The 16,356-nt window shown below is 40.5% G+C and overlaps 1 protein-coding gene across 1 annotated transcript in view; it reads right to left on the bottom strand.

Annotated features, from left to right (window-relative positions):
• LOC138055695 (trichohyalin-like) overlaps nt 1–16,356 on the bottom strand; it is a 72,848-nt gene that overhangs the window by 23,388 nt on the left and 33,104 nt on the right. The window contains exons 21-29 of the mRNA XM_068901577.1: nt 13,325–13,522; nt 12,233–12,281; nt 10,166–10,391; nt 8,072–8,204; nt 5,420–5,599; nt 4,183–4,504; nt 2,500–2,604; nt 1,634–1,768; nt 1,378–1,457 (exon numbers count right to left, since the gene is read on the bottom strand). Of these exons, the coding sequence (XP_068757678.1) occupies nt 1,378–1,457; nt 1,634–1,768; nt 2,500–2,604; nt 4,183–4,504; nt 5,420–5,599; nt 8,072–8,204; nt 10,166–10,391; nt 12,233–12,281; nt 13,325–13,522 (1,428 nt within the window). The remainder of the gene's footprint in view (nt 1–1,377; nt 1,458–1,633; nt 1,769–2,499; nt 2,605–4,182; nt 4,505–5,419; nt 5,600–8,071; nt 8,205–10,165; nt 10,392–12,232; nt 12,282–13,324; nt 13,523–16,356) is intronic.

Here is a 16,356-nt window from a genome sequence, read left to right as displayed (position 1 = left end):
AGACACCGCAAGTCTGATTTTGTTCGCAAACTTTTGAAGAATCAACATTTTGAAGTTATGGTGTGAGAGCGAGGCAACTTTCCCTTTCGTAAACAAGCGATACTATTTAATCTAGGACTAGATTAGCAGCGTATGTCACTTAGAATTAACAAAAAACTGAGAAAAAACATAAGAAAAGAAATAGAAAAAGTTAATCGCACGATGTCGAACTCGATTCAATTGCAAAATGCACTAATCCTCTACAGTACCGAAACAACGGCTTCAAATTTGCAATTTTAAAGTACTTATATGAAGCTAATGCTAACAATTTATTGAAAGCTCACCGAATAAAAAGGTTTGGTTACTAAGAATGACATCGACCGTCAAAAATGGCATCGCTTGTTTACGAAACGGAAAATTAGCGAGAGCGAATTACCGAACGATCGGTTTATAAACAGACTTTTCATGTAGAAACTCTTAAAAGGTTACGAGCTACAAAATACAACTAGCGAATACTTTTTCAATTTACTTTTACAGTTAAAATATGAAATACAAAATATGGTGAAGTGCTTACTAATAAAAAAGATACTGGCAAAATCATATGAAATACCTAACTGTAACATCAATCAATAGTTGTGGTTACACACAAATTGGGTTTGGGGCCTTTCAGAGGGTAAATGGCTTGGGTTTGGTTCAGCTCAGGTTTCATGTTCCCCTTGGGGATGCGGTTACACAGAAAAAGGGTATAAGTAAAGGGTATAATTAATTAAATTATAAATTAATTAAATTAGAATTAATTGATTCAAGGGTATAATTATAAATATAATTTATCTTCGTGTATTAGCTTCGCTCTGCTCTTTGACAGGCCAAGCCACCTCAGGGAGCAAAGAAACCGTACTTTTCAGTTCAGGAACGTCATGGGAAGTTCTTTTGTTCTTTTTGGTGTATCCATGGAAGTAACCCTTAGACACTTTCGATCTAGGGAAAGCGGTTACACACAAAAATGTCCATGCCCATGGGCAAACGCTATTTACCCATGAGTAAAAGGGCAAGAGTAACCACCTTTCGGGAATAAAACGGCGTTTCGTTCCAAGGTATTTCCATGTCATTCAAATGTGAATGCTAAATTATAAAATGCAAATACAATAGATAAAGAATCTTGGATTGGGTACAACACTGAGTTAGCCGATTTTGCCAATCAATCAATCAATCAATCAATTTCTCAGCCTCTGATGTCTAATTATTTCTCTTCTAGACATCTAGCTAGCCGACTGGCCACTTCTCCTCTATGGCGGAAGATTTTAACACAGTCATATTCAAATAAGGGGGTAATAACCCCCTCTCCAGAAAAAATGGTTATCTAGTATGCAATGCATATTAAACATATAAAATTCCTACCTTTCCGCTTCAACTCGACCGACACTGGCTTTTTCAAGTTCTTTATCAGACTTTTCTAAACGCGATCGTAGAGAGGATATCTGAATCAAGCAAATAATTTCCAGTTATTTCAAGTGTCACGTCAATTTCACTTTTAAGTGAATTGACCTAAGCCTAAAGTGAGCCTAAACGTAAGCAAAAAAGCCTAAAGTAAGGAAAGTTATTTTCAAAACGTAGCTGCATGTAAAGACACATTATAAGAGGTTACATGACGTACCTCAGACTCCAATCTCGTTCGTGTTTGCGTCTCGCTTTCAAGCTTGCTGCTGATCTGCGCATGTTCACTCCTGCCGCTGGCCACACGTGAGTCGAGCTCAGATCGCGTTTGTTGGAGAGCTTCTTCACTTCTTGCCTGTTACAAGGAGACAAAATGACAAAAACAAAACATAGTGAACTAATATAACTTGAAATCTAGCTGGTTCTGTCATTGACCTCATTCACAACACAATTTTCCAAGCCGAAATGCGTTATGAGGGATAATTATCCAACTATCCAAAACCCGTCCCTTTCTTTAAATCTTTAATCAAGGTAACTGCCACTGGCGCTTACTAAAGCGAATCCGGCAATGGAGCGGCCATCATGGTATGGCATTACAATTACATTTACAAGGAATAATTACAATTAAAATTACATGGTATGAAATTACAAATTACATAGTACGAAAATAATCGAAGTAATTAAATTAATATTTTAAAGTAGTGGCCTTTCTTCGGATAAATTCTGGATAAGATGCCGATCTAACAACAACAGCTGATAACGTGTTACATACAGGGATTTGATCTTAAGAAGAGAGTTTGAATGCGCACTTCATTAACAAGTGGACTCTAAAAGATGCAGGGCTACATGTGAAATGTCCCACCCGGGTTAAGAAGCCGGGCTAAGATGTCCCAGACGCAACTAAGGTTGGGATGTCCCCATTACCGTGCATTCTTTGACATCGTGGGAAACAACAAGTCCGGTGATGTATTAATGAAAACTGTAACTTCCCGAGCCACTTTGTTCCTAGCAAGTAATATGACCCAGTGTTCAGCTTAACACGTCTGCTTGTGTAGTTCTTACTCATTAGAAACCTCTTTGACTCACCATTTTTTCGGCTTTCTTCTGCAGCTTCTCTTTCAGAAGCGCGATTTCTTTCCCCATTGATGCTTTATTAGCCTCAAGCCGAGCCTTCGTATCAGCTAACTCTACCTATAAAAATAAAGAGGAAGGATAATTCAAAAGAAAGCTACTGAACATTGCTTTACTGTTGTGTTGTTTATTATGCTATTGAAGGTGATCGTGATTTTTGAGTCTGTGGGTGAACTGATAGCAGACGTCTCTTTTCTTTTGCGTTCGCTGGGAAAAGAGACCTCAATTGAAACTCGCTTTGATCCAATCGCCGACCCAATCTCGTTCCCAGATCCTCCGTTACCCTTGCCTACCGGAAAGGGCGCGGGAGACTCTGGAAGAATCCAAAACCGGAACCATCAAAACCTGGTTCCGGTTTGTCTGCGCCTGCGTGAAGTTTGATGACAAATGGCCGACTTAAATGGTCGACAAAATGCAAAGCTTTCATTGTGCGTTGGACTTCGCTCTCGAAAAGTGAGTTTTCTCTGAAAGAAGCACCATATGAAGCTTTAAAAAGTGTTGTCTTTCATCGAAAGGATATCGTCTGTATACTCCCTACCTGATATGGGAAACCGCTGATATATCAGCTTTTACCTTACGTATTTGACTATTTCTTGTCAAGTGGAGAATAATTTTTATCAATTATGGTGGTGTCACCCTTAAATACATTGATGCAAGATCAAGCAAATAAGCTTAGAGGACACTTGAATGTTCAGGTTCTCAAGGATTACCGTTACAGCTGTGGCCAAGAGACCGATTGCTCAACCTCAACAATCCAGGAATTTTTAAAGGTTCCTCCGCAAATTTTGTTTGCTCACCCAGAAGTTCTTATGGGAAACTAAAACAGTGAATAACGTGTTGAACTCAAAAACCGGTAAGGAACGCATCAAGGCGATTGTTAGTATTATAGTTGATAGTTATAGAGGTGGAACGGTGAGTAAACAACTGAATATAATATTCTGAAGTGCAAAAAAAATTAATCATCATTTTAGGATTTGAAATGATAATGACAATCTTCCACGGCCAGAGTCAGGAAATCCTAAACTGTGACCATTAGTGAAAACTGCTAAGCGGTAGTTTCCCGTAAAACTGCATGTTAATTAGTCCATACTTATGCGCCTGTGGGTGAAATTTCAAAGAATGACCATTCAAATAAAAGTTTCTGAGCAATGAATGAACTACAATATCTGTCGCACGCAACAGCACGATCATTTTTCCTCATTACAGAAATAATATTGTTGTTTTGTTGTGCTTCTGCTGGCGTACACTAAGTGGTTTCGGACCCGTGAAAGCCACTTTCGATACATTAACATTCAGCTTGAAAGAAAGGTTTAGAGGACAAAGACAAAGGAAAGTGGATAATATGCTAATATCTTTTACATTCGTTGCAACTTGTTTCTATCGTTTAGTCCTCTCTGTCTCCCTACCAAACTGAATATCGATATTCGAAAATGACCTATTCGCATGCAAGTAGCGGTACGTTATGACTTTCCAGCATTTACAAATGCACGACTCGTGAACCTCTGTCCGTAAGGGTACCTTAGGCCTGATTTACAAGACACGATTTGTGGTGAAGACAAGTTACAAGCAAGTCGTATGCGGAAGCCCTAATCAAAAATCGCTTTTACTGGAAAGCTGTCACAATACATCACCGCTGACCTGAGCCGCCTTGAGTTCCTCTCTTAGTGATCCACTGCTGGCCTCATAGCTCTTTCGCGTCTGATCCACAGCCTCAAGTTGGTACAAAGCCTCTGTCTTCTGCAAAGAATGGTTTCGTGCTTCCTCCACTAACACCTCGTTTTTCCTTTTTTCGTCTTCCAGTAACTGATTCTGAACGGCTCGAGCATCTTGTTCCTCGGCTAGAGCTCTTTTCAAATCTCGTAAATCAGATTCTAATTGCTGTAAGTTGTTTCTGAGAGATTTGTTGTCCATTTGCTGCTGTCGTTTGTCGACTTCCAAGTTTTGACGATTTTCCAGTTCCCTACAATTTTCAAAAAGTTGCAGCATATTATAATTTAAAGGAATATGGTGGTAAGTGTCAAGAGGTTAGGGGATATTTGGAGACTTTAATTGGCCTTATGCATGATGACGTCATATACTCAAAATACACCACCAAGCCTCGTTTGCACAAAATTATTCACATCATCTGGACATCACCACTGTAACACTGTTCGCATGTGGGTCATGGTTTTCTTTACAAGTTTATTCCTTTGGGATCCAGCTCAAGATTTTCCAATTCGCGGCTTGGTGGTGAAATCAGCTAATCAGATGTTATCACGCATAAGGGCTATTGTTGTTAATGGCCAGACGAGTGATGTTAAATTTGGGGACATGAGCAAGTGGGCACTTATCAAAATAGTCTTTTACAATGAGTGCAAAATGCTCGCGCGCTCATTAGCTAATTTTTATCGTCAATAAGCGGACAGACACATAAATTCATAATTTATGCGATAATGACGCGTTATTGTTAGCGTCAGATTGAAGTTTCTCGCATTTTTGTCTCGCGTTCTTCTTGTGTTTTGCCTTAATTTTGACCCCTCTGCCTTTTTGTTATTGTAAAAAACAAATTGATGTCAGTTTTTCATGCGTCTGTCCTGTTATTGACAATGAATTTCGTCATAACATTGTCAAAGTAGTCTGCGGATCCACTCGGCCATCACCTCGTGGATCCACTGCTACTTTGACAATTTTACGACGAAATTCATGATCAATGACAAGACAGACGCATGGATACATCTGCCACACTTGGGATGGTAAATGTGAACTCCAAAATTGAATGAACAGATGTTTCTCAGTTATCGATGATAAAAAACGAATACCCCAGAAAAGGCGTGAATGCCCCTAACGGAAAATAAATTGAAAGAAATTTAACTTTGGAGCGTTAATGTTAACATACTTTGCAAGTTTTTCGTCCGATCTAGCAATCTGTTCCTTCAGCTGACTGTGCAATGCTTCAGATACCCGTCGTGCCTCGCTCTCCTGGTCATGTTTATACTGAAGAGTTCTGTATGCGGCTTCAACTTCCATTTTGAGTCTTTCCGACTCAGATTTCTCTTTGGTGAGCACTTCAACTCTCCTGATGAAATATAAGATAAAAGAAAGCATGGCGAGCTCACTTATATCGCTAACTAAAACTGAACAATACCAGCAGTGCTTGGCATTACAGAAGGGCCTCTGCTAAAAGGGAAAAGCAAAAGCTATCATGATGTCTAAGACACTAAACAATCTAGCGCCTGATTATTTTAAACTAGAATTTTCAAGCACCATGACTGAGCTCCCTACGACTGGGAATGAGGGACAAGGGTAGCCACAATAGCCCACTTTCGATATATCAAAAAAATTCAGTCCTAAACAACAGGCATCATCTCGAGGCTCTGGGGAATAAACTCAAACAAATCCTTGTATTTATTCCCCAGAGCCTCGAGATGATGCCTTTTGTTTAGGACTGAATTTTAGCATATCTAAAGTGGGCTATTCAAGAGGGGTGTGTAAAGCTGTGATTTCTAAGCCAGACTCATTACACGTCGCACATGAAAAGCAGCTCTTAATTACTTTTATTTCTTCTTGTAAAGTAGTTAACGTTGTAACTGATGTCTTGTTCCGTGTCTAAATAAAGTCCATGTATGTACAGGAGTGAATTAGATAAGAATGTTATGACATGGGTGGGTTCCCCCGCACAGTTACAAATGAGTCTTATTTTTAGAATACGCGGTCCCGCGAAAATCAGTTGTTATTGGCCTTTTTCGATGTATTAAAATTAAGCTTGATAGTGAGGCAGTGAAGACAAAGACAAAGGAAAGTGGATAATATGCAAATATTTTTCACATTCATTCCAACGTGTTTCTATTGTTTTTGTCCTCACTGTCAAGCTGAATATTTGATATTTGGAAAATGGCCTATTTCCCTGAAAAAACATGGCAGGAGTCACGCGTGACATGGCTTCTTCTGATTGGTTAAAATTGGAGACCCTTTGTTTCTTTCGCGCACAAAGTAAACCTACAGACCACTTTCACAAACGGCGACCACTTCCTCATTCTTTTGTATTTATGTTAATTAGTCCCACTGCCCTCGTTTTAAAACAAATATTCTTTTGAAATTTGCTCGTGGTAGCGAGGCTAGGAAGGCTTGCTAGCATTAAAACACAAGAATATTTTATTTGGCCGCCATTATGAAAGAGGACTATAAACAAATCATTTTGTGACTGTGCTGGGGCAAGACCGCAAAGTCATAGATCAACACTCTAAATCTAAATCATTCTTGGCAAGTATACGCATTGTGTTGTTCCTCTGATTTGTGTAGCTGTAGCTTTAAAAATTCGTTAAGTAAAATGGAGCACCCACAAGACTTTGTAAACTTACAAAATTCCGCTACCATCTTGTTTTCACAATGTTAATGCGTTGCTATCACCACGGAGACCATATGTAACGCGCGTGCGTGGCTCCAAAAACTGTTTGAAAAGCTGTGCAAACGGCTCCAACATTGTTGCGCTACGCTTCCTTGATCACGGAACAAAAGAAATGTTGGGAGTTGTTGGCTCAAACGTTTGACCAGTTTCAAAGTTCGTGCAACAACTCCCAACAAAACACAACAACATGCAACAGGGCGTGTAAACGGACGCAACATGTAACACCCAACAATGTTGGGAGTTATTGGCCAACAATGTTGGGAGTTATTGGCCAACAATGTTGGGAGTTATTGGCCAACAATGTTGGGAGTTATTGGCCAACAATGTTGGGAGTTATTGGCCAACAATGTTGGGAGTTATTGGCCAACAATGTTGGGAGTTATTGGCCAACAATGTTGGGAGTTATTGGCCAACAATGTTTGGAGTTATTGGCCAACAATGTTGGGAGATGTTGGACAACAATGTTGGGAGATGTTGGACAACAATGTTGGGAGATGTTGGCCAACAATGTTGGGAGATGTTGGACAACAATGTTGGGAGATGTTGGACAACAATGTTGGGAGATGTTGGCCAACAATGTGGGGAGATGTTGGCCAACAATAGACCGATTCGGCTAACACAATGTTGTGTCCTATTCAAATCTCTCGAGGTTAAGATTCTTTGTGTGTTGAATTTGCATGAAAATGAAGCATTCACATTTAAACGATATGGAAATTCTTGGAACAAATCATTTTATTCCCAGAGGATTTGAATTGGGTACAACATTGAGTTAGCCGAATTGGTCTATGGTGGGAGATGTTGGCCAACTATGTTGGGAGTTGTTGTCCAACGATGTTGTGAGATGTTGGCCAACGATGTTGGGAGATGTTGGCCACCAATGTTGGGAGTTGTTGGCCAACGATGTTGGGAGTTGTTGGCCAACGATGTTGGGAGATGTTGGCCAACGATGTTGGGAGATGTTGGCCAGCAATGTTGGGAGATGTTGGCCAACAATGTTACGTCCGTTTGCACAGGCCTTCACACAAAGCTCCAGCGTGTAAGAGTGAGTTTGCGCATTTCGCTTATGCTTACACTTGAACCGCAAGTGAAAATCATCCCTTATTTCTATGGTACGTCAAGCCACCATATTATTGATATTCTTACTCTTGCAAGTCAGTTAAGTCACTCTCCATTTGTTTCCGGCTGGTCTCCAGAGTCACAATCCTCTCACGTTGTTTGTCGACTTGTCTTTTCGACTCGCGAAGAGCCTCTTGAAGTCGAACAAAACTTTGACTATCTGAAACGCAAAGAGCCTTCCTTTCAGTGCAGGGCGTGAATGCAAGCTCACGTTTTAAAACTTGGAGCGTTTTTTTACCCGAAATTTAACCCAAGGAAGATGATAAAAGAAGTAATAGTAGCCAGAGAATTCCTTTAAAGTTTCTATAAAAAATCTTTAGTTACGCATTGTGACATCAAATTGCAATTATGACGCAAAAAATGTGCTCGCTTCCAATTTTGACGTATAATACGCATGCCACTTAGTAGCTTTTAAAGTCATGGCAGTTTTCTTTTAGAACATTCAGCACAGCAAAGTTTTACGGAAAAATACTCGGTGTCGCTTATTTCGATGCCAATTTCGTATTCGTCAAGTTGGCGGGTAAAATTAAAGCAAGGGTTGAAAAAATTGTCCCCCAAAAGAAATTCTTTGCGGCGTTTTCGTCTATAATGAATGGGCCACTTCCGAATTGCTGTTTGTTTCGGTTTCGAAGAGTCTTGGTGCTCAACTATTGTAAAGGAAATGAGTTTGATTTGCATAAGAATACGAAACTCATTTCCATTTGAATGGTTGTGCACCAGGACTCGCTTTGAAACTGAGGCATGCCGCAATTCGGAAACGGGCTAATCTCGAGTTGGTGAAAACAAAGAAAGAAAACAGGAATCCATGGTATCATCTCAGTTGCTTCGTTATATCCTCAGTTTTCGAAGAGCGGAATTTAACATCAATTTTTCACCAAGCACTGGTTTTCGCAGAATTACTTTTTGAAAAGACAGCAAATACCAAAAAAAGAAATTGCAAAAACGAGGCATTTGTTGAAAATCTGTTAAAAAAAAAAAAAAAAAATAAACACGAAATTTAATTGGGTTAAATTGTTTCTTACAACAGCACCTGCTTGAAGAAAAGACGCAACTCAGCATAGTGTTAACCATTTTTTAACCTCCTGTGGAGTACTATGGCGCGTTTCAAGTGTCAAACTTCAAACATGCCATTCAAACTTTCAATTGGTCAATTCAAATATTCAATTTGGCCATTCAAATTTTTTCGCGGCCAGGTGCAAAACACAGGTCACAAGTCACAGGTCATTGTTTTACCAATACAGAAAGAATACTAAACATTCATTAAAAGTAACCTTGGGTCTAAATGAATTGAATATTACCGAACTGAATGATTGAATTGCGAAATTGAAGGTTTGCATAGCTAAATTGAATGTTTGAATTGCTGAAGGCACGTTTAAATTTTGACACTGAAAACGCGCCATAAAGCACTTACAGACAGTAGTTCCTGTTGACAAATATCTCAAGTAACGAAAATTGCGACCACCGTGACCAAGCACTAGTAGCGAAAATCGCAGACAGATGATCGGTTAAAAATCCAAAGCCACAACGATTACAATCTATGTAGATTTGCGTCACAATAGCGATAGCGATGGTGAGTTCTTAGATTCGAACGCGCGCGAAAGAAGCCTAGGAAGGAGCTTACCACGCAGCACAGCAACCGGAAGTGAGTTATTTTCCTTTTTAATTTGTCTTTACTTTACCTCACTTATATTGCTAAGTATCTTTTCTCTATTGGATACGATTAGTGTAAAAATCTGGGAGACTACTGTCCCAGCCGCATGCAAAATCTTCACTTCCGGATGGCGTCTGTAGTTGTTTAAGCTTGCTAATATTTGAGAGTAAACAATAAACACGACACCGGGGAAGTGAGTTTCTAGGCGTTTCTTGCCTCAGAGGTTCTAGGTGAAACCTCTGTCTAAAAACGAGTCGTAATTTATCGAAATTTAGTTTACATACAAAGAAGAGGAGGCCTGGGAGCAGGGCTGATATCGATTGTAATCTCGTACCCATATCTCCCACGGTCATAGTAACAGAGTGAGATTTGGGTACAGATTAATCGATTTGCGGTTTCCCGTTAGCGCAAACAAAGAAAAATTAATTTTGTTCACGGAACTTAAACAGAGAGCTCAATCTCCTTCTCACCTTGAAGCGGGAAAGATCCCGTCAGAGACGCACCCAATGCGCCACCAGTGGTATTCAAAGGCGTAGAACTTTTATTCAATGGGGACTGAGCTCGAGTCGGCGAAAAGCCGGACGGGGGCTTGACTTCGGTGCTACTCGCTGTCATAGCAACCAAGGGAAAATACCGCTCTCCCTCGTTAGAGGACTCGGACCAATCTCCCTCGTCTGCATGGCCATTCATGATGGGCTGCAAAAGAGCGGGAAAATATAATTGGTGAGATAATGACGCGATATTGCTCGCGTCAGATCGAAGTTTCTTGCATTTTTGTCTCGCGTTCTTCTCGTGTTTTGACTTAATTCTGACCCCTTTGCCTTTTTGTTGTCATGAATTTCATGAATTTCGTCATGACATTGTCAAAGTAGCTGTGGATCCACAGCATTCATGATCAATAACAGGACAGAGGCATGAAAAACTGACATCAATTTGTTAATTGCCTCCTTTTTATAATTTTGTAAGAAGGAAAGACATATAGGATAGTCCGATACCCAACTAACTTTCTTCCTAATTTTTTTTGGGTATCAGTTTTTCCTGCGCTTGCGTGAGATTTGTTAAGTTTAATGCTTTTTTTATTTCAAAATTAACTCTTCCTTTTGCAATATTTGAGAAATTGCATATTTTTTCTTCCTTTTTATTTTCTTTGTTTTGAAAAAGCCTGCATTCGTACACTTTAACTCGTGATTCATGGTCGATTAAAATGACCACTAGACAAAGGTTGATTCTGTGAAACCTACGCTGAAAAAAGTATTACTTCAAGCCTCTGTCTGCACTATTTGGTAGTTGTTTTAATACATTGCACGCGCTATCTAAAAACTAACCAGGGTACGGAAACATATCTATGACCTTTAGCCATCCACTTTCACATAATTCTCTCGGCATCACAAAGGAAAATGTGGCTCAGTAACTCCAATCCAAAATACCAAACCAATCATTTGTTTGCTAGAATAACAATCATTTGCTTGTTAGAATTTCAAAAGAATGTATTTACCGTTCTTAATTCGAATCAAAGTGCACTGCAACAATCTTAGATGCGTGCATCGATTTTATGATCACATTATTGTTTTATTACGCTTTTGCTAATGTGAAAGAAAAAAAAAACCCTACGAAGCCTCATTTTAGAGCAAGAATTTCTTTTCAATTCACTGTATGGTATCGTGACTTGGTAGGCTAATTTTTACTTGGACAAAAGAATTATAAATATACCATATTCGTATTCTCAGTATTGGGCTGGAACTAACTTGCAGTGGAGGAGAATGCGGGGGAATAAATTAAGGACGGTGCCTACTCATTCAAAGTTTTTTTTGCCCCGATTTATGATTATGCGGGAAAGGTAGATGCTAATAAGTGCTATTGAAAGCCAAAAAGAAAATTGGGGGTAACCACGCATTTTTCAAAGATAATTCATGAACAGTATTTGTTAAAAGCTCCAAAACACAAAGGAATGTAAGGCGTTCTTTCTCAAATTGAAGCTTAATTATCTCTAAAGAATGCATGGTTACCCCCAATTTTCTTTTTGGATACCAAGAGTACTTACAAAGATCTACTTTTTCTGCATAGTTTTAAACCGCGCAATAAATTTCACTGCATCAGTAAGCATTACCTATAGGAAACCCGAGTATCTGGAGATGCGCAGAACGTATGCGCAATAACAATAGTAGGCACCGTCCTTAAAACGTATTTGCGTTTGAAAAGATTCCCCCGCATTAGCCTCCATTGCAAGCTATTGTAGTTCCAGTCCAATACTGAGAATACGAATATGGTCTAATGACCGCCATTTATGACGTTTTCACGTGACGTCACGGCGGCCATGTTGGTATCCCTAAACAAAGGAACGGCAGCCATGTTGTTGTACCCAACTAATCCTCCGGAAATTGAGCTCTATTATCATGCAGACGTTTTCTTTTGTTTCGGTGGAAAAACAAGGTTACTGATCACGTGAGTGAAAACACTCTGTAGTGGGCCAGACGCAGAATAACACTCAAGCTAACAAACTGAATAAAAACAAAAGTCCCAAAACGAAAAACACACACCTTTCCTCCATCTTGCTTGTCTTCCAGACTGAGCACAAGGCCAGGATTTCTAAGGAATGAGAGACAAACACGAAACAAGTTTTTAAAAGTGCATCTTACGTCAAACTACTTTACTTCGAAAGCAAGAGATCTCCACAAATAAAAGTTCTGTAAGAGACAGATAATGCTCTTCGTTGGGGTTGCTCAAAATATAGAAAGGAAAAACTAGTAGTCATTTTTTTTCTCACGAAAGAGTTTGGATGATATTTCCAATTTCATGACATTCCAGTTTGACCGAGACAATTTTCGAATGGTGCATTACACGTCATGCATGCATCCATGCATGACGTAATCTATTTAGCACGGTAGTGCTAGTTGTCGGCGCAATAAAACCTCCGAGAGGTGAATGTTAAATATGCTCACTATCGCGGAAGAGAAATACCTCAGGAAAAAAAAATGTAGTGAGGTGTTTCTGCCCAAAGAAGTGGTCGTGTCACACAGGTTCTGTGCTTGCATGAAAGCTTTCAGCGATCCAATAACTGAGCCGGCGGTTATCTACATAAGCACGCGATAGCACTGACATCATAGTAGGCGACAGGCAACTCTGCCGCACTTTTCACCTACAATCAGTGGCAAAAAGTCTTGGCTCATTCTTTTAGGCTGGTTTCTTACTCAGTTTCAATAATCGTCCCCTCTCCACCAAAACAATGTTGCCAATCGTAAACAGACATTTCGCAGTCTATTTCAACGTCGATGCGGGGGAAGGAGGACTTCCATTTTGAAGCGAAATTTAGTGGAATTTTGACAGTTATGCTTAGTTTATGAAGTCTGAAAGGTAGTCAAGCCCATCTTTGCGTTAGCGTTCCCAACTACCTTTGCCACTGATTGCAAGTCATACCCTACCACGACAATCCGTCCAAACGCCCGGATGAAAGAAATGCAAGTTGTATGAGCATAAGGGTCCACTTTCATAAGGAGAAAGAGTTTTATTGAAACTAAGAGGCGCAAAAGTCAAGGAGTTGTTGCAGTTGAACTTAAGCTACAACCAAACTAAGTTTAAGGATTGGGTTGCGTTACAAGCAAAGCCAACTTACCGTCACGCAAGCACCCTACCTGATTTTTTCGTCATTATCACGGTCGACAATTTCCAAACTGGCCGCAATGTGTCGTTTGTCCGGGGACAGTAGAGACACTTCTGGCGGCTGATTCAGTTCTGTGGTCCTTTGACGGGCTGCTTCAAAACTGGCACTCAGTTGGTTACGTTCCTCGAGAATTTGGCGAGATTTTTGTTCGAGCTCAGCTTGACGACTCCTGCGTGACAAGCAGGCAAGAAGTTGCCAAAAGTATAACACTCCAGGAACGATTTTGCAACGAGCAATTAATTGACCCATTCAACTTCTGTAACGGCAATAAGGCTTCAATACCCTAGATCTCGATTTTGACCAACAGTTTTATTTCCTTCATTTTTCACGACAGTCATATTGCTGTGCAAAAATAATGATTCTGGAATTAAGCTTTATAGGACGTTCTCAACCAACCTCTAGGGACACCGATAACAATAGATAAATGTACGACTTCTGGTGGACGAACAAAAGAAACTAATGAGAGGTCTTTTGTTTTCGTCCACCAACATGGCGGCCATGACGTCACGTGAAAACCTCCTGTACACCTTATTCCAAAATGGCCGCCATTTTAGTATTTTTTTATTTGAGTGCAATTTGGGCCTTTTGGCTTCGTTCAAGGTTAAGTATTCTTTAGAATTTTACATTTGAAAGCAAAGCCAAAAGGGCCAATTTGCAACGAAACAAAAGAATACTAAAATGGCGGCCATTTTGGAGTAAGGTGTATTCTCACGCAGACGTTTCCTTTGGTTTCGATTAAGATTCGATTCGCTTAGATGCACGCTAAGTTACGTAAAGGACTCGCCACATTGTCAGAGAGCTTAACCAAGGGCGACGACGACGGATACAAGAACGTTACCTAAAAATATCATTTCCCGTCATCGTAATAATTTCGGGGTTAATCCAAGTCGTTCGGCACAGAAAGTGTGTATCAACATTACAGGAACAAAATTGGTATGAACGGTGTGGATTTTTGAGAGAAATGTGAAAATTCATCGTTAGATGCTTGCGTCCTCCACGTAACATTAGGGAGCTTAAGCATGCACGTTTTTGAGACGCGGACGGCAACCGGAAGAGAACATTTCGCGTGCCAGGGCAGTGGTGTCTCACAGATTTTTATACTAATCATCTCTAATGGAGAAAAGATACTTTGCAATGTTAATGTGGTTGTGAAGACAAGCTAAAAGGGAAAACAGCCCACTTCCGGTCGTCGTCCGCGTCTCAAAAACGCGCGTGCTTAAGCTCCCTAATGGGGACATCAGTGAGCTTAAGCACGCGCGTTTTTGCGACGCGGACGACAACCGGAAGTGAGCTGTTTTCCCTTTTGACTTGTCTTCACACAAAACACATTTACATTGCCAAGTATTTTCTCTCCACTAGAGATGATTAGTATAAAAATCTGGGAGACACCACTGTCCTGGGGCCCGTTTCTCGAACGTCCCGAAACTTTACGGACCATTGTCACAATTCCCTTTGTATCTTAAGAACGGAGAGGATTTAAGCCGTCAAACTTTTCCAGTAATTTATCTTTATGTTATCTTAAAAACATGTTAAAAGATCAGCTTTCCAAAATAAGCGGTTGGCAGTTTCACACGAGTTTTCGGGCCCGAAAAGTTATCGGGACGTTCGAGAAACGGGCCCCTGGCACGGGAAATGTTCTCTTCCGGTTTCAGTCCGCGTCTCGAAAACGCGCGTGCTTAAGCCCCCTTTTAAGGCTGGTTTTCACTAGCGACGGAGTCGAGAGTCGGAGTCGGAGTCGTAAGAGCGCTTATGACTTAGTGAAAATCAAAGATCGGAGTCGTAAGCGGAGTCATGAGCTCGACGGAATCGGAAGAATCAGAACGTTCCCATTTTCTTCCGACTCCGCTTATGACTCCGTCACTTATGATCCAGTGAAAACTAGATTGTCGGAGTCGGAAGCAGAAGCGGAAGAACCAACCAATCACAATGCTTGGAAGCGATCATCGTGATTGGCTTAGTCTTTCGCTTCTGCTCCCGACTCCGACAATGCAGTTTTCACTGGATCATAAGCGACGGAGTCATAAGCGGAATCGGTGTTCTGCTTCCGACTCCGACAGTTTTCAACGCTCTGCGTTTCTGATTACGACTCCGACTCCGTCGCTAGTGAAAACCAGCCTTTAAGATCTACGACGCCGACGTCGACCAAAACGTCACCTCAAAATATAACTTGGCTCTATCATAAGTCTTTCGCGATTTTTCAGTCCCGTTCACGTCCTACAAAGTGGGCCAAGTATTCTAAAAACAAAATTGGTACGAGTGGTTTCAAAGTAAAAATAGAGAATGAAAGATTCTCTGTTGAATGCTTACGTTTGTCGTCAAAACCTCAAATTTGGTGATTTCACGTCGTCGTTATGCAGAGGACCGCAAACATACTTGGTAAAATCCGTGCTGCACGTGCAGCACGATTATTTATGCTCTTCGATGTCGTAGTCGTAGCCGTCGCCGTTTCTTAAATTCCCTGTTGTCAGGACGAGAACCGCAAAAAAATGTATCGAAATGTGAGACGCACGTGCAGGGCGTGCAGAACTATTGTTAGAGAGTTTAAGATCTACGACGCGACGGCAACGAAAACGTCACAAATTTTGCATATTTAATGACCAAAAACAATAGCTTTGCACGTTCTGCACGTGCATTTTTAGTTTTTGTTCATTTCTTTCACGTTTTTGGCAAATCTGCGACGTGAAATGACCAATTCTCAAGTTTTACGGAGAACGTGAACAAAAGACAGCGAATGTGAATTTTCTGTCGTAGATTCAATACCGCAGCTCCTAATTCAGTTCCTCAAAAATTTACACTAGTTTTTAGAAGTTTGGCAAGCCGGCATAATGACGGAAAAGTTTAATAAACCTGAACTTGCAATTTTAAATGGCGTTTTCGTTACCGTCGCGTCGCAGATCTTAAACTCCCTGTTTTTGCTAATTCAACCTATTGTTTTGTGGCATTCTCGTAGCCGTCGTCGTCAATGCTTAAGCTCACTATTGACAAACACCGAAGGCTCAGTAT

The sequence above is a fragment of the Montipora capricornis genome, chromosome 7 (assembly GCF_036669925.1).
Source record: "Montipora capricornis isolate CH-2021 chromosome 7, ASM3666992v2, whole genome shotgun sequence".
Classification (NCBI taxonomy): domain Eukaryota; kingdom Metazoa; phylum Cnidaria; class Anthozoa; order Scleractinia; family Acroporidae; genus Montipora; species Montipora capricornis.
This window is presented reverse-complemented; position numbering and strand designations above follow the sequence as displayed.